This window comes from Bicyclus anynana, chromosome 2 (genome assembly GCF_947172395.1).
Source record: "Bicyclus anynana chromosome 2, ilBicAnyn1.1, whole genome shotgun sequence".
Taxonomy (NCBI): Eukaryota; Metazoa; Arthropoda; class Insecta; order Lepidoptera; family Nymphalidae; genus Bicyclus; species Bicyclus anynana.
This window is the reverse complement of record NC_069084.1, coordinates 8960484-8985781: the sequence shown is the minus strand read 5'-3', so window position 1 is coordinate 8985781 and position 25298 is coordinate 8960484. Positions and strand designations below refer to the sequence as shown.

General features: G+C 34.9%; 1 protein-coding gene across 1 annotated transcript; it reads left to right on the top strand.

Annotated features, from left to right (window-relative positions):
• The first annotated feature begins 8042 nt into the window (after positions 1–8042).
• On the top strand, positions 8043–25010 carry LOC112048869 (uncharacterized). The gene is made up of 6 exons (XM_024086554.2): positions 8043–8866; positions 16535–16688; positions 20039–20148; positions 21620–21760; positions 22946–23060; positions 24649–25010. Exons 1-6 carry the CDS (start codon positions 8093–8095, stop codon positions 24828–24830), a joined length of 1476 nt encoding a protein of 491 aa, XP_023942322.1. The 5' UTR covers positions 8043–8092; the 3' UTR covers positions 24831–25010.
• Positions 25011–25298: the final 288 nt, after the last annotated feature.

Below are 25298 nucleotides of genomic sequence, written 5' to 3'. Positions count from 1 at the left end.
CTGATTCGCCCACCGAGGGATTCATAAACAAAAACGTAAACGTAATAAATTTAAAATTCACCATCTTATCTCTCAAAAATGTGAAATAAATAAAATAATTAAAAAATATAAAAAAAAACCGACTATAAAATATAAAAAATGAAAATAAAAAAAAGCAAGCCCAGTCCAAACTTGTAGAAAGCAATTGAATTTGAGACGTATTAAATAATTCTATCCAATATTGGTCCCGACTGTTTTCTAATTGCTTTCTACAATTTTGGACTGGACTTGCTTTTTTTATTTTATGCAAACGGTATTTTTTAATTTTTAATAGAACTGACTGATCTATTTACTCACAACTCAATTCACTGAACGAGTTGCGCTGAAAGGAAACCGAACATCTTGGTCCATCACATTACAGAAAAAAATTTAACTGACTTCACACACAAATCACAAAAATGTTTCGACTACACTAAAAAGTGAAAAATAACATCATAATATGTGCTACCTTCTGATCTTTCTTTGAACCTCCTTCAAAATGATCAGTAAATAGAAAATATTATAATGTTATTTTTCGCTTTTCGTTCGTAGGTACGTTTATATTTTGAAGTCGGATGTAATTTTTTTTTAATATTTATAAAATGCAGGTAGATATTTGCCTACATCTTGATTATACAACTGTCAATCAAACTGAAGTTAAACCAGCCAAAGTAATATTTATATTAATAAACTAGTTATTTAATTAATGACACTAGTTTGGACTTTGTAAGAGCTCATTCATCGAATGTAGGCCCAGGAGTGTATGTAAAATTGGTCTCCTCTAGCACGTTAATAGAATGTTAATAAGTTCATGGCTTCCGCAAGGAAAAGATTTTCGAAAATTGACACCGTAAGACCCGTCAAAGAGGGATGGAAGCTTACACTTTTTTTCTTGTGTACATAGACATCTAAGGGCCTAGTGGCAGTTTGATACTGTGTCGATCGCGTTAACGTAAACGCGAATTACTAAGGAATTGAAACAGCGCCACCTAGTGGCACTACTGCACAACTGTTCAATTCCATAGAATTTTTTGAGTGACTGTTTAAAAAATTTGTTCCTAAATAATAAAAAAAATACGAAATATAATGTAATTCAAGAAAATTTAAAACTTAACCCCTAAAGTGATGAAATAGGGGTTGAAAATTTACATTGATTTCCACGCGGACGAAACGCGGGCATCCGCTAGTTCTATATAAATTAAAAAAAAAATAATAAGAGTTGCTAAGCTGAAGAAGAAGATGAAGTATTGAGCGGGGCATGTAAGAGACGTTGGGATCCAAGGTTGTGGAATGGCAACTAGAAAGCGCAGTGTTGGTGGACTGACATTGTCAAGCGAGTCGCAGGAAGCCGCTGGATGGACGTGGGTCAGGATCGTGGTGTTTGGAAGTCCCTACAAAAGGCCTACGTCCTATGTCAGTGGACGTCTATCGACTTAAATGAAAAACATGAAAATGAGGTTCAAGTCACAGACCAACCTCGTTTTCTGTTAAACATCTCGTATTTAGTTTTATCGCCTTGTGTTTGTTAAAAGCAATTATTCAAATCAGTGTAAATGATGTTATTAATCCAATGCATAAGCGAATTTTATGTTTATCTTATTCCTGTTTTTATTATTAGCTACAGCCAGACATTCGTCATTTTTTAAAAGCTAAAAGTTTGTCAGTATATGCTCCCTTAAGTAAATATGCTAGCCCACTCTGGAGTTTCGACCGTAATGGCTTTGGGAGATAGCAGGTTTCAAGGATCCAGACCGCCAACCGTCTAATTATAACGTGTATTTTTTTTATATTTTCATCGACATAATAAGTGAAATGGTATCCCCACTCTCCAGACACTTGGCTTCATGGAAAACCTTCGCTAAAGACCCTTGAAGTTTCATCTTAAATAGTGTTTTTCAAAAGGTTTCTGCGAAGCTAAGTGACTGACTAGGAATATAATTTTCCATTTTTTACCAAAGAAAATATTGAAAAATTAAAGTATAAATATTACGGTTGAGAGTCTGGATAAGTACTTAGAACCTGCTACCTCCCAATGCTACCACGGTCAAAATTGTATAACTAGCTACCGTTCTTACTGGTACATATGATAGGAGCATATGTCGATGAACTTTCAGCTTTTATAAAATGACGAATATCTGGGGCTTTTAGACTATAAGCAATGAAATCGTTTAAACCTTAGCTGGCATGACATTAGAGAAAGGGGTTAGTCTAAGCTCAAACTCCTTCTCCTACAGATGAAAATAGGCTGATAATTAAAAGTTACTAATATAGTTTCCCACTGCATCGGAGAGGTAGTCAAACTAAATCTTTACTATAAAGTGATTGCAATAACTATTATGTATGGCCTTCTTTTTCACCTACATGGCCTTCTAATGATGCGTGTTATTGCCTATTGTTAAGCTAAATCCACAACACTCCACCATATATGACATCTAATCAATAAAATTTTATAGCGACACCATAAGATCAGTTTTAGTATTGATTCAGATATCAAAATAGCAACAAGGTGACCTAGCGTTGCAGTGGAAAATGAAGTTAAATTTATCATTGATGCAACTTGTAATAAAACTTTTAATACTATTAATTTTAATAGTGATGTTAATTATAATATCCGCGTTTTTATACAGTGTTAAATATTGGCCTGATGTATATAATTATATTAATGCAAATATAACAATAAAGAGGATACCTAAGATATCAGAAATAGAAAACTTCACGATAGTTGAAGAGATAACTGAGTTATATGAAACAACGTCTAATTATGAAAACGTGGAAACAACTACAGCAGGAGATTTCGATACAAATTATTTTGATTTAGATGATGTAGAAAATTTTAGAAAGAAACGTGAAGTCAAAATTGAAATACCCAAAGATTATAGTGAAGTACCGATGCCTGAAGTTCTAGTAGATTATTATTTTGACGTAGGTTACTCAACGACGGATACAATAAATGATTTGGTAAATGAAGACAAATTGACCACAAGAAAAGAAGATGTAGAAATTATTCCAGGAACCTTTAAGAGCACTTCAAGACATTTGCAAAACGTAAGTACTCGTAGTATACTATTTATTAAATTAAACAATTGATTGATTTTTAAAATAATACGTTTTTCAAATTGATTGTAGATTTGAAAATCTATAGTATATTTCTTTTTGCATTTTTTTTAATGCACCAATGATACTATCAGTTGGATTAGAAAAAATAAAATAAGTATCACTTTCGTTATAATTTTTAATAGCCCATTGCAATGAGAGGCCTGCTACAAGAAAAATGCTGTAGCATTGTGTGTTGGTAAGCCTAGGGTGATAATATGACGGCTGTGTGGCGTAATGGGCAGTCACCGTGCTTTCTGCATCCAGCCGTGGGTGCGATTCCCACAACTGGAAAATTTTTGTGTGATAAGCATGAGTGTTTTATGGTGTCTGGGTCAGCTGGGTGTATAGTATATAAATACTAATTTAAAATATTTTCCGTAAAGATAATCGCATAAGATTAATAGAACAAAAACAATAATTATAGTAGTATACTCAGAGGCACAACTTTCCGCCCACTTTAATATGAGTCGAGTATATTAAAGTGGGCGGAAAATTGTGTCTCTGAGTATTTTATGATTAAATCTTATACCCACAAGCCATACGCTTACTTTAGGGCTAAGTAGTGATGTGTAAGTGTATATATATTTATTTTTTTAATTAGTATTAATTATTTTTATATTGTTACACATATTTGTTGCTTAATATTTTAATTTAATTCATTTAAATTTATTCCTACTTCTATATTAGCTCACATAGGTCTCAGCTGAAATCAGCGCCGTGTATTATGCTTTTACTTGTACGAGTAGTTAGTATACGGTAAACGAGTATTATGTTGAGCTGTACATCTTTTAAAGGGTTTTTTAAGACAAGTATGCTGTCAGTCAATAACTATCTGCAACTTTTAGATTTCCGTGATCCGTGATTTTAGATTCCGTGAAGAGTGTTATTTACTCCGACGGTTGTATCACGTGAGTTTTAGCTGTTTCATAATCAATTAATATCGTACTCTCCGACGCACAGGGGTTTGAATCTCTTAACTCGTTTCAAAGCTCGTGTATTTTTAATTATTTATTAATACACTTTATTATAAATACATTCATTTGATAAGATATTGATTACTAATGGTGAATACTATTCGGAGTGTTTTGAGTTTACAAGCAAAACTAATTGTAACTGACAGGCCTAAATTGGCTAGTTTAGTTTAGTGAATAAATTACCCGATAGTAATTTGCATTGGAGATTTATTTGATGCCAGTTTGCTACACCAAAATAGTAGTTTTAATATATTTTACTGGTCCCTGTTATAAGAAATGATGAGTTAACAGTTAAATATTTATAAATAGATAAATTAGTACAAAATATTATTATGTGTAGTGACAAGAATATTAATTTAGCTCTAACTATAAAAATAACTGAAGTCTTTTTTTTAATTAACAATAACAGTATTCGCAACTATTTTCATTTATTCGCTGCATAATTTTCATTGCTTACTTAAAATTAATGCCTCTTATCTGTGGCTTTATTATGAAACCATGAGATACTAGGAGAATTTTGTTGAAATTTCCATGTATAGGTAGATTTTAATCTGGATTGATATAATATACTTTTTAGGGAAGAATTTTGAGATGAACATGTCTTGTTTTACCTAAACAAAAGGTATTTAAATTTATTTTTCATTTTTTATTCTTTGTAAGTTAGCCCTTGACTAAAATCTCACCTGATGGTACCTAAGTGATGATGCAGTCTAAGATGAAAATCCACACCCCTTTTAGGTTTCCACATGACATCGTACCGGAACGCTAAATCACTTGGCGGTACTCTTTTGTCGGTAGGGTGGTAACTAGTCACGGCCGCAGCCTCCCACCAGCCAGCCACTATTTACATTCGAACCGCAATCTAAAGCTGTTTTTTTCTTTTGCACTAATTTAGTATCGCAGCTGAATCGCATTTGTTAATTATCCTGACTGACAATAATTGATTTGTTGGGGTTCGGTAAACAAATAGCTTAAACTATTTGTCTACGGTCTGGATAAATTAGGATTTAAATAGAAATTAGAAAGCCGACCAGAAACAAATAGCTCAAACCACTTGTCTAGGGTCCGGATAAATTAAATCCTTTGTAGGTTTGGGTGAACTCTTCTATAACTAGGTCCCTAAGACTGTGATGGACCTGCCCATGCATAGCTTTAAGCAATGTTTTTAAAAACATTTACTTAGCCGAGGTTACTACACCATTGATGAGTTCCTTAATGATAAAGATGCTTGGAGGTCATTGGATCAGCATCCACCTTCACACAGGAAGTAAAACTATAAGAAATTGCAATGTTGTCATCTATTGTAAATTATAATATTATATGATTTTTTTTAAAAGAACAACTGTTCTCAGTTCTCAGCAGAAACTGCTTTCCGAACCGTTGGTAGAATCTTTACAAATAGTCAACTGACGTATCAAAAGAGCTTGTAAACTGAGCCTACTTAAAATAAATGAATTTTGAATTTAGGATAATAGTAGATAGCGGCCTCTTTGACGGCCTCAGTGGCGCAGTGGTATGCGCGGTGGATTTAATGACGGAGGTCCTGAGTTCCATATTATGAGAAAAGTTTGTTTATGCGGTTGATATTTGTTTTTTTATGGGTAGTTCGCCAGCTTCACACTCACTCTGATTATTCTGTGTCTATTACGAAAAAAATAGCTATTAGGTATTTTAACGACTTACCTAATGAAGAGATACATAATTTGTAAAAAAGCAAATAAATCTATACTTATTATAAAACTGTCATCTTCATATCAGCCGATGGACGTCCACTGCAGGACATTTGTAGGGACTTCCAAACATTACTTTTTTCATGATTTTTGATTTAATAAAACTGTAACAGGTCAAATTTTTTCTAGTTCATTCGAGATATTTTGAAAATTCTAGTTATTAGAGAGCATTTTATAATCTATACTAAAGCCAAAAATATTTTTATTTTTTGTCTGTCTGTGCATATACAATGTTGACCAGTCATGCTGCATGCATGCTGAAACTACTGAATGAATTTGAATGTAACTTGACACAATTTGAGGCAAAAGCTTATAGGAAAATTAAATGTGCAGGAGTATAAAGTTAATTTTCCAAGCTACATTTGTAATCTTTATGTGTACTACCATTTTTGTGGGCAGCGCAGTTAGTCATTATGATCATCATTATCAGCAAATAGACGTCCACTGCTGGACATAGGCCTCTTGCATGGACTCCCAAACAAAACGGTCTCAAGCCGCCAGCACTGTAACTAAATAATCATAATCTATATCTATACTAATATTATAAAGAGGTAAAGTTTGTAAGTTTGTAAGTTTGTCACATTTTTTAAATGGGGTAATCTTCGGAACTACTGGTCCGATTTTAAAAATTCTTTCACCAGTAGAATGCTACATTATCGGGGAGTGCTATAGGCTATATTTTATATTGGCATCATATATATTAGCCGAGTTATCACAGTTTTTGTCATACAGGTCGGACTGAAAATCCTCTTAAACAGACTTATTCGCATGCGCTGCCTTAACTATTGTGTAAAATTGAAATTAATGTATGGAGACTTTATGTATCTTTAAAAGTTCTACAAAAAAGTCAGCGACACTATATATCTATCTTCTATATATTAGCAGATATAGTACCTTTTGTGTTTTAAAAATTATTAATTTTATATACTTAGGTTTACGTCATTATTTATACAACTAAACTTTAATCCTTATTAAAATAAATTATTTAATACTCACAAGGATATTATGGAGATAAGATTTGCCCTTTACAGTATGTTAATTACTTAAATAGTTTCGGAGATAATACAAAATTTCTTAAAGACGCAGAAATTCCACTATTTGACGCCCGGCGCTTTCATTTACGTAGTTCCCGTTCCCGTGTGAATAAGGGGATCAAACATAGCCTATGACACTCGCAAATAACGTAGCTTTATATTGGTAAAACAATTTTCCAAATCGGTTCAGTAGATCCAGAGATTACCTCCTACAACCACACGAACTTTACCTCTTTATATTATTAGCATAGAAGTCTCTATTTCTCTTGGTCATACCACCACTCTCGAAAGACTGGACCAATTTTGCTAAGGGTAGGAGTAATATAGAGAAGTTACAGGGTAGGGTAGGGTACGGGTAGGGAAGCGTAGGGGTAGTGTAGGGGTTTAGGGTAGTGGTAGTGGTAGGGTAGGGGTAGAGGTAGGGTAGTGGTAGGGTAGAGGTACGGGTAGGATAGGGAAGTGGTAAGGTAGGGGTAGGATAGGCGTGAGATAGGGGTACGGGTGTGATAGGGGTAGGAAAGGGACGGGTACGGGGAGGGTAGGGGTAGGATGGGGGTAGGGTGTAGGTAAGGTAGGGGTAGGGTAGGGGTAGGGTAGGGGTAGGGTAGGGGTAGGGGTAGGGTAGGGTAGGGTTGGGGTAGTGGTAGGGTAGGGGTAGGGTAGGGTAGAAGTAGGGTAGGGTAGGGGTAGTAGTAAAGTTGACATCGAAATTTACGCGGACGAAGTCGCGGGCGTCCGCTAGTACTAATATATTATTTTCGAGGTTGAACGTCCAGCTGCCTTTGGGCAGTTTAAACTGACTCACAAAATCTACAATTGCTCCTCATCTGAGAACCAAAGAAACTGTTTAATTAGTAATTGAAAGCTATCAAATATAACACAATGATAGAAATATAGCTCAATATAATATTGTATAGTTAGAAGCCTTTATAATAGGCTTATGTATACGGTGAAATGTTAGTTAGCCGAGAGCTTACAGCACAAAATGCCTATTATCACCTCATTGTCCACAGTAATCCATCAAAGTCAATTTTGCCACGAACTTCTCAAGGTAAAGGCGTTGTGTAACGTCAGAAATAATTAGCAAGCAAATTTGAGGCTTATAACGCCGAAGTAGGGACGAAATTCTAAGTAAACGAAATTCTCATAGCAAAAAAAGCTATGAAGAAGCCTGCATTTGTTTATTATCATGCACAAAGTGCTCACGTTTTTATGTGCATATTAAAATAATTCATAAAAAATGAGATACGTACGATTAGAGATTATTTTTATAGCAATACTGGCAGTGAGTACGGTGAAAAGTGAATGTGTTACGTATGTAGAATGTCTGGGCTCATTTTTTGGTAGCTTTTTCTCCAATCACAAGAGTTTTGTAACAGAAACGCAAGTTGGTAATGTTACTGTCCCTGGTTTTGAAACTGTGAAGGTTGGCGATGAAGATCTGAATAATCTTTTGTCGGGTGTATCTGATTTTGTAAAAAAAGAATTGGATGGGAATATAAATTTTGGTCCACAGTTAAATATTTTTCAAAATATTGGTAATAATACTGCAATATTTGTTAAGTCTATAACAATTAACAACAATTTTGGAGATCATAATCATGGAAGTACTTTTAAAAATATGTCTTTGAAAGAAACTATTCAAGAAAGATTACCTACGGACACGCTTGATGCTTTAAGTTTTACTACTTCAAATCCTTTCTCTAGTAATATAACATCTATCAACGAATTGTTAATTGATAAATTAAAAAATAAAGTAAAAGAAAATGAAATATTAGATGCCGTAGATCCTCTTGAATTGTATGATGAAATGGATAACGATGATAATAGTACAGATTATCTACACATTGATTACTTGGAAATGTATAAAGATACCACAAACGAATATACAGATATTAAACCAACAGAATCAACAACAGATACTTATAAGTTTAATAACTATATAACAGAAAACAGCAGTCAGCGTCTTGATGTAATTACATTTGAGACTTTTATGAACAATAGCAGTATTACCGTAAGTAAATAATTTGCTATAAACCTACTTAATTGGTGGCTCAAGTTTATTATTAAATTTTAGATTGATATTATCAACTGCGTCATTAACTCAAATTTTTTTATTGGTAGGTTTAAGTTAGATTGACGAGATTTAAATGAGAAATAAAATGGTCAAAAATATTCAAAACAATAAATCAGGAAAAAATTAAACAAACTTAAAGCAACGTACTGAAGCCGGTGAAACCCATTAAAAAACAAACGTCATGCGTCTCCTTGACAACAAACTCTTTTCATAATTTGTATTTAAAAATTTAACACTAACAACAATTACATAAGTTAATATAACAATCAATAATTACCAAAAAAAATACTCCATCTTATTTCTTTAGTTTATTTATGTTTTTAAATATTTTAAAAAATTTTTACAAATTTTTAAAATATTTAAAAACATAAAACGCTATTTTTCTTAAATAATATTCAAAATTACTGATGCGACGGTTCGTGTCATACTGACTCGAGAATGTATTACTTTTTGATTTTCGTATTTGGAGCGGCTTCGACACCATCATGCTCCGTACGAATTATATCTATCTGTATATTATTGATTATATATATAGTATTGATATTGATTATATATATTTTTTCTACTTCTCCCATAGTCTATAAGGACTTTCATAAAAGTAAAATAAATAATTTCGCGTACTAAACTACAGAAAAATCACATTTTAACTAATTCTATTTTAAGTTTTTATTTACTATAATTGTTTGATGCCAAATGCTCCTTTCTGATATGAGAGGAGGAGGTATTATATTAATTAATATGAATAAGTTTGTATTATAATCAGTACTAGGTAATTATATCTTAACCTGCTTTCCACGGCACAATATGCACTGTTTCAATTAATTCACATGATCCGAACTAGTGGCATATGTTACATTCAGTCAGATTTCAATTTGTGTTCAAATTGAATTCATATTGAGATAAAATATTATTTACTTATTATACTTTGTTTTTTCTAGTACTGATATAATTATTTACACGATACTAAAACGTAAACATTTTTTTTTTTAATATTTGTCTGCCCGTCAGTCCGTCTGGTATAATCTCTGGATTCTGAAATTCGGTTAGATGGATTTTGGTAGGGCATTGTCTGGAACTTTTGTTGTGTTTACACAACCTATAGGCATTTTTTTAATTTGGAATATATGTGAAAATTTCATTTCACGCGGACGAATTCGCCGGCGTCCACTATCTATACTAATATTATAAAGCTGAAGAGTTTGTTTGTTTGTTTATTTGTTTGTTTGAACGCGCTAATGTCATGAACTACTGGTCCGATTTGAGGAATTCTTTCAGTGTTAGATAGCCCATTTATTGAGGAAGGCTATAGGCTATAATATTATCCTAAGGGCACGGGAACCATACAGGAGAAACCGCGCGGCGTCAGCTAGTTGTAACAATAAAAATGTTTTCATTTATATCCGAATATTTATTTATTGTATTCGTGTGAAAAGTTCGCGTACGGATTCCAACTTTTTTCATTCAAAAAGGTTTTTTTAATGCCTGCCTCGGTGCTGGTTTGATAAATCCTGTGATTTGTCAAGTCAGAATGTTGTTTGACTTTACACGTGATGGAAAGGGTGAAAATGATAGGCATTTTTGTTTTCAGTTTCAGTACTTTTTTTAACAGTTTCGGTTTTCCGAATATTACGTGGAAAGCAATTAAAATTGCTATGATTTGAAAATCAAAACTTTTTTTTTTTAAAAACAAACGAGAGTTTCGAGAAGTTTGGTGCCTCGTGCTACAGTGGGATTGGTGTCGACCCTCCACCAGGTGGACTGACGACATCAACCGAGTCGCAGGGATTCGCTGGATGCAGGTGGCTCAGTATCGTGATGTTTAGAAGTCCCTACAAAAGGCCTATGTCCTGCAGTGGACATTCATCGGCTGATATGATGATTCAAGTTGCTAGACTACACAAAAGGGTAGGACTTCCCACTTTCATAACCAAGTCCCAGTCTCAGTTTATCCGTAGGTAGTCTTGAGGCTCTGAAATCAATTCCTACGATGATCGCGATCCAGCCAGGTTTACAGTTCTATAATTATGTACTATAGCTTGACAAATTCGTTCGTAACACTCCCGATAGCCCCCGCGGGCCGGGAGGCGTGTAGCGAATGAAAAACCCATGACAGATGGGCGCACTCTTTCCCCCCCGTCGCTCGCGAATCATGGGAATGTCATCAACGAACCTTCCCAAGCTATAGATGTATCTACAGAACACGTTTTCAGCGTGTATCAAAAACGTACCCAAAAATGTTGGCCAGCTCTTGGTCATAACTACTCGTACACTGAGTTATTTTAGTAGTAGAACGATGATTTTTTTTTAATTGTTTGTATATTGTTATTCTATCGATGGTTTGCAGAGAGAGGAAAAAATTGATTTGAAAAAGAAAATAAACGGAAATTTCAAAAGCAAAACATCCGTGTTTCTCGTGAACGCTTTGTGTTATTTGGCTCATAACCTACAACACGCGAAACTGTACATCAATCACGCACCCACACGCCAATGTGTTGAACTTGGATGTACCGTGTTTCGGACACGGTGTTTTAATATCTTTTTCTACGTCGTTGACGTGACGTCTACGTTATCGAACACGTAGACGTCACGTTGGCCTCAAGGTAGAGAAGGGGTATGGGGCTTGCTCCATTGCGGGTTGGCGGGCTTAGGGCAATAATGTTAGATTCATTTACAACTCCAGACGTGCTCTCCGAGGCACTGGGCGTGTCTTCACCAACGTCCCAGCTCCGGAGAAGTGACAATTTAACTGAAAATTTCTTAGAAGAAAGAAAATCTTAATACAGTCTCTAACTCAGGACATCGTGATTTGAAACCACTAGACCAACGAAGCCAATACGCATTGGCCAACGAGTTGAGACTAGCAGCAACGTGTTGGAAGGCATAAAGTAAAGTGTTGTGGCCATATTAGTCGGTCTAATGTTTAGTACTCGTCTTATTCGAAAATACTAGCTGACTTGATTTCCAAGCCATCTTCCACATTTCGGTGCGTGCGATAACAAAATATATACCCCTGAAAATTGTCCGACAAGGAGTACCTTGCTTTTAAATATCATTCATTATCTATTCTGCAATAAAATCGGCTCTTAGGTTTAAATTGATTTCACCAAAGTCTGGAAAGTGGCGTGGAAGGAACGCTCCACCACCATGGTTTAATACGTTCATTATTCGCAATGGAAATCATACAAGTACGTTTTTTTTATTCTTTACAAGCTAGCCCTTGACTACAATCTCACCTGAATCTAAATCCACCGCGCATACTACTGCGCCACGGAGGCCGTCAGTAGTCGAAGTACACAAAATTTGAGCAGTATCCAGCATGGTCAAGCATAATTTTGTAGGTTTTTGAAAGGTACTTGAACCATGAATGTTAACGTACGTTTTGCCGAGTCACAATTCCCGGAGTCGGAGTTTTTCTCTTTGCCACACAATGTACCATATATATGCATATGGTGCCATGCAATCCATACAATAAATTGTACTATTTTATAATCTATGGCAATATTAAAGTATTAGTATCTCTTAAAATGCTAAGCCACAAAGTCAGCTTAACAAACAAAATAGTCTCTCTTAGGATAAATTAATGTTTTGTTATTCTCATACTTTTGTTTTTATTTACTAAACTTAAATATATTTAATTAAAATATTAAGTTATACCGTACCTACCGTATCATTAGTACATCCATGACCCCAAATGGTTCGCTCACGAATTTTCAAGGCCACTGGATAATTAAGAGAAAACTTTTGCTTCGCGTTAGCGACAAGTTATTAACGGAATATTCCATTTAGGTTTATTTAATCCAAAGATCATCTGCCCTTTTTTGACTTAATTTTAACCAGGATCTTAATTTTTAATTAAGATAATTTTTTATTGTTTTGGCTATTGAAGATGAATATTATTTATGTCACTTTATGAATCTTCACACATGTTCCAGTTTTCTGATAACGAGATAAAACAACATTTTATATTGGGATTAATTTAGTAATATCCTAGCCTAATTTATTGTTTTTACAGTCCATAGATTTATTAGTTTATAGCTATAATATTTTTTGTAAAATGAAAAAAGAACCAAAACTCACTAGCTGCGCCCCGCGAAAAATAGTTACATAATACATATGTAATAAAGATGTTTGCTACTTTTGGCTCACTGAGACGTTTAAGATCATTTTTACCAATTCCTACTAAAGTTATGTTAGCACATTCTCTTCTTCTTTCGGTTTTAGATTATGCGGACGCGAGCTATCTAAATATAACTGAGGACCAACTCAATAAACTTGAGCGACTTCAAAATCTTGCTATTCGGTTCATATTTAGCCTACGCAAATATGACCATATTTCTGAATTCCGTCAGAAGCTCAAGTGGCTCCCTATTCGTCGTCGCCGGGATCTGCATGTACTTTCACTTTTGTACTGTGTGCTGTTTAATCCAAAATCTCCTGTGTATCTGAAGGAGAAATTTACGTTTCAGGGAGTGCAGTCTGAACTGAGACAGTGTCGATTACTAACTTTATGTTTACCCGTGCATAAGACGAAATTTTATAAACATTCTTTCGTTGTGCAAGCCGTTAAGTTATGGAATGCTCTCCCTTTAAGCATACGGCAATCAAAGACACTGGTCATTTTTAAAAATGCCGTAAAGACTCATTATCTGGTGCAGTAAAGACGATCTGTATATATTATTTATTTTCAATATAAGGTATTTATTAGTATATTTTGATATGTATTTTATTCATTATTGTAGGTATTTGTGTAATATTGTTTATGTATTAGGATGTAAATTATTTGTATGTATGTGTATTACTAATACTATGGTTATTTTTGTTTTACGCCACCTGCTGATGTCCTTAAGTTTTCCTAAACCGAAGGTTGCCTGGAAGAAATCGCTACTTAGCGATAAGGCCGCCTTTTGTATGCTGATCTCTTCTTAATTTGTTTTTTATTTCACTTGTTTTTGTCTTTGTGGTGTGCAAATAAAGTATATTTATCTTATCTTATATGTAATTTTTCGTGATAAAAATTGCCAGGCTATAATCTATCTTAATACTAAATTTCAGCTGATTCAGTTGAGTAGTCACGTCGTGAAAGATTAACAAACATTCACACTATCATAACCACCAGTTTTTCGTAAATCTCACAAATACCATGTTTTTTTTTCGGGATAAAAGGTAGCCTACGTGTTAATTCCGGGTATTATTATATGCCTTGGTTTTAAATTTCAGCTAAATCGGTTCAGTAGTTGCAGCGTTAGAGAATAACAAACATCCAAACAAACATCCACACAAAGGAGATGGTCCAAAGTTGTATGGAGAACAGGATCAGTCATTGTACCCTGGCGGAAATAAAAGAAAATTATTTAACTATTTTCTATTATACAAATCTACGAATTTACTTTAATTCTTTCGAAATAATATTCATTCTCTCCCAAGAAGTTACAATGGCAGATTGATGACGCTTTCAACGCAATAGTCGTTTTGACATATGTTGTCAAATGTCATGTCCTAGTTGCTTTAAGGGAGCCATCTTGTTAACACTCAAAAACTTGGGTTTTAATTTTATTTATTTATTTTTATTTAGTTACACTTATTCACTTATTTATATTTTAATGATACGGGGTACAAGAGTGGACCAGATCTCCTTTCCGCGTTTATAATATTAGTAGGATTATTTCGAATTACGCATTATGAATTTTACGCATTACGTAAAGTAATGATCTATTCCACAAATAAATTAAGATTTTGCAAGTGCAATCTTAATCGGTGGGTTTTAAAATTAAGGATTCAAATAGTACGACGAGCCATTTTGGATCGCGGCCATTTCGGATATCTGTTTATGGTGGTAAATATAGCTTGCGGGTATTTAATACGAATGGCAGCAGTAAAATACAGACGACGAAATTTAAACTTTGCAGTGTAATAATTTTGTACAAAATACCGCTTTATGTTACGTGTTGTTGTAATTGATATTATTTTAAGTGCGTTATTTATGAAATTACGTCTGCTTTTTTATATTGATTTTTATTTAATTGTCGTTGAATTAAAATTTTATTTTTCGAGGTATTTATTTTGTTGTTATTTATGTAGTATATATTATATATTTTTTAGTTGTTATATATTATATAATACATATGTTAATTTTAATATAATATTTACGTATATACATTTATTTAATTATTTATATATATAATTACATATAATGTACCTGTTGCATCTTCCCGCTCTTTCTTCGCAAGTTCTCTCGTCAGGACTTGCCTGGTAGAGATTACTTAAAGTAATAAGGCCGCCTTTGCATGCTAAGTTTAAATTATCTTTTTAATGTTTTAATTTATAATTGTATTTTTGTGTGCAATAAAGTATTTCTTCTTCTTCTTCTTGATAAAATTATGTAATTATTTTATATGTACTCGTAATATGTGTGTAAGTGAAAAGTGCAGTTGCAAGTGCAACTGTCACTGAAATGTTATTTTACTAGTAAAATGACATTTCAGTGACAGTTGCACTTATCATTTTACTGACTGGAATTAATCCTCCGACTATAAGCCTACTTGAAATGAATGAATTATGAATTTCTGATCAGATTATGATTGTGAACCTCGCCAACCAAACCGCAGTACACAGTAGTTAGGTACTTATATTAAAAGTTCCAGTTTTAATGCCGCAAAATGCTATAGCAAATAACTAATCCGGTGACAGATAGGTTTGGCTTCTCCAGAAGGCACAGATACCACAACTAATAACCCTTCAAAATCCGCTTTGCACTGCGCTCTGAATATTGCATAAGGCAATTGCATAATATAGGTATCAAGACATACGATCCTGTTAGTTTACATAAGTCCTGGAGTGGAGCTTCTTGTAATTAATTGTTATTACAACTGGTTACAGGATCTGTTATTAGTTCATCTGATTGTGTTTATTTTCTTTATTTGAAGAGCAACACGTTCAAACTTGTTTATATGTACAGTTGATCCTGGAAAACTGATGAAGATTTTTAACGAATTCTCAATAAACCTACTCATATGTATCTCGGGTACCTATTTGTTTTTCTTGCCCAGGCTTCAATGGCCCAGGGTCCGTGGAGCATTTTTACAATTTATTACTATCAAGCAAGCCGTGATAGCCCAGTGGATATGACCTCTGCCTCCGATTCCGGAGGGTGTGGGTTCGAATCCGGTCCCGGGCATGCACCTCCAACTTTTCAGTTGTGTGCATTTTAAGAAATTAAATATCACGTGTCTCAAACGGTGAAGGAAAATATCGTGAGGAAACCTGCATACCAGAGAATTATTTTAATTCTCTGCGTGTGTGAAGTCTGCCAATCCTCATTGGGCCAGCGTGGTGGACTAAGGCTTAATCCCTCTATATAGGTTGATAACTACGACTATCAAGTTATTTTTCCGTGAGTAGCTTCATCTTGATGAGACACTCATCTTTTATATTTACGAAAATTTTTGATTCTGGTAGCTAACTGGGTTACCAGGTAATAAAAAATTCTGAGCGTTGTAAAAACTAATATACCATTACTCTTAAAGGTACTTCAGACTAGTACTTAACGATGTTCCTCATTTATTTATGAAAAAGATATTATAAATGTTCTTTGTCCTTTATTTTCAGGTAGAGAATACAAGTGATTGCAACAATACCAAAACCGATGTCACAGGAGCTATATTCCCGTGGATTGCCGCTATTTTCATTAAGAATGACACCAGCGACCAGTTCGACTATTACTGCGACGGTGCCTTGTTATCACAATCCATTGTGATCACAGGTAATGGACAAATCTATATAATTCCGGCTATCCATGAAATACACGCCTTTATCTATCCTTGCATTTTAAAATATGTAATCTTAGTGGTAAAACTGTCGATATAGGCGAGAAATTGGAACTGGCACTCCATACTTCACTAGTAAGCTACTTCATGTTACGCCTACGGACGCCTTCAACTTCGTCCGAAATAGGTGGAAATTTTCATAGTATGTGACCATTTTTTTAGACGTAACAATCTCGATGGTTCACGCGGGTCGGCGTGTAGCGATGAATGAAAAACCCACGACTGATGCACCTCACTTCCCCACACGCACGATTTCACACCCGCGCAATCTTTCCCCCCGTCGCCCGCATATCATGGGAGTGTCATCAACGGACTTTCCAGACTATAGTTATAGTGATTTTTATATTGAAATCGCGGACTTCATTTTGGGATCTATAAACGAGGAACCCACTGTGCATTGTTTTGTTATACACTTATACCTCGTTAAGGCAGCGTTTTAAATGAAAGCTCCCACGTGACTTGACTTTTTTCAAACAATTGCGTGCTTCGCTATCTCTATGATATTATAAAGTGACACGCGACAGTATTGTCCAGAAAAAACCGCCCACCTATACTTGAAGTGCTTTCGTCTGTCCGTCTATAAGTTCACCCCAATCTCTAGAACTACTAAATTAATTTTCAAGTGGTTTTCAAAGGTAGATTAATTAACATGCAAAGAAGAGAATAACAAGGTATGTTTTATAAAGTAGGGAAAATCTACAAACATAAACGCAGAGAAACTCCTAAAGTTATATAACAAACTATTCTCTTAATTACTACGAACCACAGTCCATCCATACTTGAATTTTCTAAAACAAAGTTTTGTATCATCATTATCAACCCGTATTCGGCTCACTTCTGAGTCAATAGTCCATCACGCTGTCCCAATGCGGATTGGCAGACTTCACACACGCAGAGAATTAAGAAAATTCTCTGGTATGCAGGTTTCCTCACGATGTTTTTCCTTCACCGTTCGAGACACGTGATATTTAATTTCTTAAAATGGACACAACTGAAAAGTTGGAGGTGCATACCCCGGACCGGATTCGAACCCACACCCTCCGGAATCAGAGGCAGAGAATGCTCTGTTTGTATAAGTTTTAATAATTACCTAAGCAGTAAGTCTTTATTTGATGAACAAATAACATGTCTGGCATTCTTTTGCAAGACTTAAAGACAATTTATTAAGTTTCCGAGATCTGGAATGTCTTAGTATCTAAATTAGGAGTACAATACAAAAGTCTCACATTACAGAAATACTTTAGTAATGCAATTACTTCGCATACTTACTGTCGTGAAGTAAACAACACAATTCCCACATAACACATACAAAAGTGACACAACGGAAAAAGAATCGCCGATCTCATTCTTTATCAAAATTGAGGACTATTTTTCGACCATTTTTTTTTTGAGTTCCAAAAAAAAATAATTCACCTACTGTCACACATACCATATAAACGTGACATGACAGGAAAATAGTCACCGAGATTTTCTAAATTGGTCCAGGTCCGGCTGGTGGGAGGCTTCGGCCGTGGCTAGTTACCACCCTACCGGCAAAGACGTACCTAAGAAGTTAGCCCGCTTCCATCTTAGACTGCATCATCACGTATCACCAGGTGAGATTGTAGTCAAGGGCTAACTTGTAAAGAATAAATAAAAACGATCTCATCCCTTATCTAAATTGCGGACAATTTTTCGAGTCACAGCATCTTTTTTCAGGGCTTAAATTATAACCCCCTTACAATAATAACCCCATTATCATAATCAGCCCATTTCCAAGCCACTGTAGCTCAACTGTCAAGGCGCCGGATTCATCACTGAGAGATAGTTCGATCCCCGTCTTCTGAGGTATGGTCTTACCCCAAACACGGTTTTTTTGGACTGTTGGAGAACGATAATGTTGGTCATATTTAAAAAACTAGCGGATACCCGCGACTACGTCTGCGTGGAATTCAGCTTTTCACAAATCCCGCGGGAATCTTGGATTTTCCGGCATGAAAAGCCTATGTGTTAATCCAGAGTAAAATTTATTTCCATTCCACATTTCAGCCAAATCGCTTCAGTAGCCGCAGCGTAAAAGAGGAACAAACATACTTACCCACTTACAGACTTTCAAACTTTCGCCTTTATAAAATTAGTGTGATGTAGCAAATATTCTTTAAAGAAATTTCTTCGTATACTCACTGTCACACACCATACAAACGTGTCACGGCAGAAAAAGAATCGCGGATCTCATTCCTTATCTAAATTGCGGACAATTTTTCGCGTCACAGCATCTTTTTCAAGGCTTAAATTATAACCCCATTATCATAATCACCCGATTTTTGTACAAAATATTTTCATTTCAATGCCACGCGCTCATTTTTCATTTCCGCGCTATAAAACATATTATATCTCGGGAATTGCGTGAAGACGGGGGTTTTAATCGAAGTTTACAGCCATTCCTGGAATTTTAATTTATTTTATATGTTGAATAAAGAATGATTTATATTATTTAAACAACATTTATATAATAAATAATTAAAAAACAAAACACTACCGACTCCAAAAACACAAACTTATGCAGGAAACTAATAAGCAGAAGAAAACATTAAATCAATAGATAGAAAATATTTTTAATATTTTCTTTAGCTTATTAGTTTTTTGCATACGTCTGTATTTTGTAGTGGGTAGTATTTTTAAATTATTTTTTATATAAATAGCATAGATATTTTTTTATCAATATAAATAATTTCGTCCCCGCACCAAAACATTTCTGATTTTAAATAACATATAAAAACATGACTTTAAAAAAAAATCATTAAAATTGGAGCTGTTTCTGAGGACTTCCTGCATTTGCTTGTTTTATTTTATGTATTATTTGACTCCATTAATTAATGATTGGAATTGAAGTCCTATCGAGATTAGGCTGATTTTTTCGCCTTGGAATTTGTGATAGTGATAAATTAATGATGACTCGGTGACTTATCTTAGTATCAACTTGTTAGATTATATAAATGCTTGTTTTAAAATAAATTTACACTTTCATCACTTATCAAGTTAATTTTCCGTGAGTAGCTTCATCATGATGAGACGCACGACTTTTATATTTACGATAATTCTTGATTCTGATAGCTAACAGGGTTACTGGATAAAGAAAATATTAGTTAGTAACAATTCATCAAGATGAAGATACTCACGGAAAAATTAACTTGATAATAATCAATTGTAAAAATGCTCCACGGATTATTCCTGGAGTATTTTTCTCAATTTAAGTAAAAATGACACTGTTTTCCAATTTAAATAACAATAGTAATTATTCTTACAGCTGCCCGTTGCTTGGAATACTACGGGAGCGAAGTGGTTGCCAAGAACTTGTTAGTTTTATTGGGGAAGAGTTCCCTTCAATCAATGAGTGGAGCAGAAAGAGCCGTGAAGGTAACTTCATTACTTTATTCCTGAAAAAAGATAGTCGCACATTATATCGAGTAGCTTTGGTGCTTAGGTTTTCTATTTCCAAAAGACGGTACAAAATCTGATCTCTAATCTTTCTATTGAGCATTTAAAGACTCTGTTTATATATAGATATAAACAGATATCTGCTTAGTGTGTTAACTATAGAGTTAACACACTAAGCAGATATCCTTCTTGGTAAGTGGATATCCATCGCCAATTTTTAATATCCTTTACAAGTTAGCCCTTGACTACAATCTCACCTATAAGTGATGATGCAATCTAAGATGGAAGCGGGCTAACTTGTTAGGAGGATGATGAAAATCTATACCACTTTCGGTTTCTACACGACCTATAATCGCTTGGGGGTATATCTTGGTATGGGTGGTAGCAAGCCAAGGCATAAGTCTTCCTCCAGCCAGACCGGTACCAATTAAGAAACCCTCAATCAACCCAGCCGGGATCGAACCCAAGAACTCTATCTTATAAATATATCGCGTACACCACTGTGCCACGAAAACCGTCAGTTGAAATTCCCCCGCCCCAGTGCCTCGGAGAGCACGTAAGCTATCGGTTCCGGCCATTGCCAGAATCATTTGATAGTAGTCGTTAATGAATTTCAAATTATCACCCAAAGCCCGCTAACACAGAGTTTTATAGCATTGTGGGTCTAAGCTCCATATCCCCTCAACCCTTACCGTGGGCCGTACAGTGTTTCAGTGGTTATACAGTGTTTGGTCGTGGTACCGCATGCATATTACCCGAAATAAATTAAAAGTTCGTAGTATATATTTTGCGAGCGTCAAATTTGGGCTTTTTGGGTATTTCGTAAATTACGTAAAACCAACTACTGTATACTAAGGTCATTTATATATAATCCCTTTAAACAACTTCTTCTATGAGAGCGCTAACACTCGTAGGTATATGATAAACAAACTTTGACAGAGTCGATTTTACACCACTGAATTTGCACTGAAGTACTCGAGAGGTAAACCCAATTGCTGACTCCGAGATTTCCGTGTAGAAATGCTTTGCAAAGCTGAAAAGTAGATGTATGTAGGATATTCTCGGAATACACGCAGGCGTTGTGTTTTTTTAATGCAATTTTGGCTTGCGCTTGACTACAATAGAGCCATCGGTGTAAGTTGAAGTGCGCTTAAACTACCGTTAAACATGGTCGTTTCAAACACGAAAGCATGCTACTATTTAAGAGTTGCTACTTATTAGCATGTGTATCGCAACATTGCTAATAATGAGCATGATTATTTCGTGCTTGCCCACGAATCAACAGTCGTGCGATTTATGAGCATGCTACTCGCTGCGTGGGTGGAAGGGGGCGTGCTAGTTGATCAGCATTGCTATTCTGTATTCTCTTCACCTTCATCTCTCCCTGTCTAACACGATACTATAGACAGAGAGAGTGAGAAATTTATTTCAAAGATTTATTAATTTTCAGGTGAATTCAGTTATAGTACATGAAAAATTCAAGAAGGGAACATCGGAAAATGATATAGCATTACTTTTAGTGGAGGGAGTCACTTTAAACGATCGCATACAAACTGCTTGCCTCGGTACTGAAGGGGGCTCTGAAGCTATTGTAAGTTGAACTTTCAAGGTATTTAGTGCTGCTTGAAAATTAAAAAGTATTCTTGTCACCGATTTATTGACATGTGGGTGACCAGGGCTTTCTTAAGCCTGATTTATATTTGTCTGACATGTCGTGTCGTGAAGCATCAGAACAGAATCGGTATCATACATTTTGTATGGCAACGTTTACCCTTATGTGTTGTGACATGTCGTGATGGCTTCTGTTGTGCCGCATACAAAATGTATGATACCGATTCTGTTTAGATGCATCACGACACGACACGTCAGACAAATATAATTCCGGCTTTATGATTTTTAAGACACCCAAATTTTACCTGGAAAATATCTTGTTGCTGGTTTTATATTATAACAATTATAAAATATATATTAATTTGATTGACTTTAAGGAGGACTTATTAATAAATCTAGTTTAGATAGATCTGACCTGATAAAAAAGGCATTTACATTCTCTAGAACAGAAACTATGCGACGATACTACGCTGTTACCAGCTCTAAAGAAAGCAGAGAAGTCGCCCTACCTGCCGCCCCCGATCTGGTGTCGCCCGCACCTACAGCGAAAGTCAAAATGCAAATGAAAATGTCCTAAACATTAACAAACATTTTCATTAGTCTATGTTTATGTATGTACAGAGGTTTCTAGGAGGGAATTAAGCTGCCTGTCCACTAGAGTGCGTACTGTGTGTGTCCACCGGAGCGGAGCGAGGCAACGGAGCGAAGTGAGAAAGTAATGCAAAGCGGAGTCACAGATTATCAGCGGAGTAGCTATAGTAGTAGTAGTATCTTCTTCGTTTCCCCGCACGTGATTCCCCTCTCTGTTTCCCCGCTCCGCTTACCGGTTTAGGATATTTTTTAAAATAACTAGCTAGCTATTTTTTAAGTCCCTGTCCATTTAAGAGGAGCGGAGATTTTGTGCCATCCTATTGGTTATTATTTCTCCGTTTCTGGACTCCGCTGCCTGGATCCGCTTCGGTGGACTGACAGCCTTAAGGAGGAGCTACAAAACTCATGCTGCGCCAATGTCAATAAATTCTTATCGTGACAATCCTAGCTCGTTGATCCAATTATAAATAACTATTACTACGAGTAGATTAACGAGCCAGTTACGAGATTATGTATTTCCATATAATCCCACCCAATTAAAAGTTATATGTGCCGTAATATTAACATGTTTCAGACAACCGGGTGGGCGATTTCAGGGGAACTAACTGTAATTCCCTTTGACATCGACCACAGCTCACAGTGCGAGATTTTAAACGGAAATAATACTTTTTGTTCCGTATATGGAAATGGTGAGTTGGACCAGTTTTACTTTGTACTTTTTTATTACTTTCATTTTGATCTCTTTTATCACCTTTGTCACTTTGATTTATACTATATATATACTTTTATCGCGTTGTAATTGAACTAACTAGCTAGCCTTGCCAGCTCAAAGATTTAAATGAAATGAAATATATTTTTCTTTACTTTCTGTTTGTGTTACAAATTATGCTTTTTGCAATATATTGTCAATTCCCTTTCTATATTATATAGTTATGTATCCCTTATTTCCCTTGGTCATTTTCTATATCCTCCATTATGAAAATTGCCTCGAAAATTGGAAAGGACATGTTCCAAAATGGGCCTTTATTAGTTATAATTTTTAAGCAGGTCGATAGATACGGATATAAGATACAAATTGCTGTTGATAAAATAATTATCAGAATTTTTGGAACCCGCATTAATTATATAAATATTTTTTTTGTTTCGCTCCCTTGTCTACAAATTAAACATAGACAATAAAGTAAAAGTGTTCAAAACAACCAATAAAAACACCTGGAATTGAATTCATATCTGGTGTATGCCGTCAATGTCACGTAATATTGTCAAATGTCAATAAGACACAAGTTAAAAAAAATATTAAAACGTAGACAGAGAAGCATTAAATTAAAAAATCCTTAAATTGCTTTAAAAACGCCATAAACGAACGCTACTACTCGAAGATAACTGACAATCTGTCAGGGTGTGAGTTACAAGCATGTTGCCACTATAAAAATTCTTAATTAATGTTGTCAACTATGTTCTTTTAAGATAAAAATAATTTGTTCTGCTAATTATAAAAGCTTAGCCTCCATACAAAATTGGGACATGTCCTTTCATAATACTTTACCTAAGCGTACTATTTACTCTATGGATATTTGCAACTCAATCACCACTAAGATTTTCGCTTAGTTGGAGGTGAAAGGCATATTGGTCGTGTTTAAAAGACATCATTGTTGATTTCAAACATTATATTCTCTTTAAAAAATTAAAATACACACAACATAAAGCAGTGAAACCTGACACCAGGCCCTAACAACAACAAAAGGATCTACTTAAAATGGAAAGTTTTTAAGTTTAATCCATTATCATTATTATTGTAGTAACTCATAGAAAAGTTGCTTAGCCTACTTAGGAAAAGGGAATTCCTATCTTATATATAAAACTGTCAAGTTTAGCTGTGATAGTCCATGTGTGGATATGACGTCTGCCTCCGATTCTGGAGGGCGTAGATTCGAATCCGGTTCGGGGCATGCACATTTTAAGAAAATAAATATCTCGTGTCTCAAACGGTGAAGGAAAACATCGTGAGTAAACCTGAGAATTTTCTTAATTCTCTACGTGTGTGAATTCTGCCAATCCGCATTGGGCCAGCGTGGTAGACTATTGGCCTAATCCCTCTCATTTGAAAGGAGACTCGTGCTATGCCAAGCTATGCAAGCATGAATATAAAACTGTCAGTAATAATAATAGATTCGCGTTAATAAACAGTTACCTATGGAGGAAATAGAAGCATGGGCAATATTATTTCACGGATTTCTCATTACATACATTTTTAATTTCAATGTTTATTTGTTCTAGAAGTGTCTGTGTGTCCGAGCTATGGTGGTGTGTATGCAGCTAAGCAAGACAGCGGATGGTATCTTCGTGGTATACGAAGCGGAGATCCGAGTGATCGGGGATTATGCTTTGATAGAACCGTATATTATACTGATCTTCGGAACCATGTTGAGTGGATTAACGATATCTTAAACACTGGCTAGTATTTTCGGAATGAATTCAAATGCTTTTTTAACTTTATTTTATAAGTAACTTGGTTCTTTTTTGAAACAATCTGATCTATATTATAAAGTTTTTATTCAAGAGAGGATAGCGAATTTTTAATAAACCAGAAAAGAACAAGTTGTTAAGACACTACATTATTCTTAGTTATTACAAGTACCTACTTTAAGTTTTGAAATAAAATTATTTATAAGTTTAAATAAGTGTTTTTTGTTATCTTACTGTTGAAGTGCCAAATATTAGTTGATAGTATGATATGATTATTATCTAGATTGTTTCAAGACTTTTATTTGGATATTGAAGTTTATGATTTTCAAAATGCTTGGAGTCTATCGTAGGCAATGATTTTTATTATAAAAAAAACATACTTATACGTAGAACGACCTCCTTTTTGGGAGTCGCTTAAAAAAACTCTAGTTTGCATACTATCTCACCTAATGCCTGATGCA

Excerpts from the sequence above, each read along its gene's own strand:
- LOC112048869 (XM_024086554.2), top strand. The coding sequence starts at position 8,093 with ATGAGATACGTACGATTAGAGATTATTTTTATAGCAATACTGGCAGTG. Across the intron at positions 8,867-16,534 it reads TGAACAATAGCAGTATTACC|GTAGAGAATACAAGTGATTG; the intron begins GTAAGTAAATAA and ends CTTTATTTTCAG. Across the intron at positions 16,689-20,038 it reads ACAATCCATTGTGATCACAG|CTGCCCGTTGCTTGGAATAC; the intron begins GTAATGGACAAA and ends TTATTCTTACAG.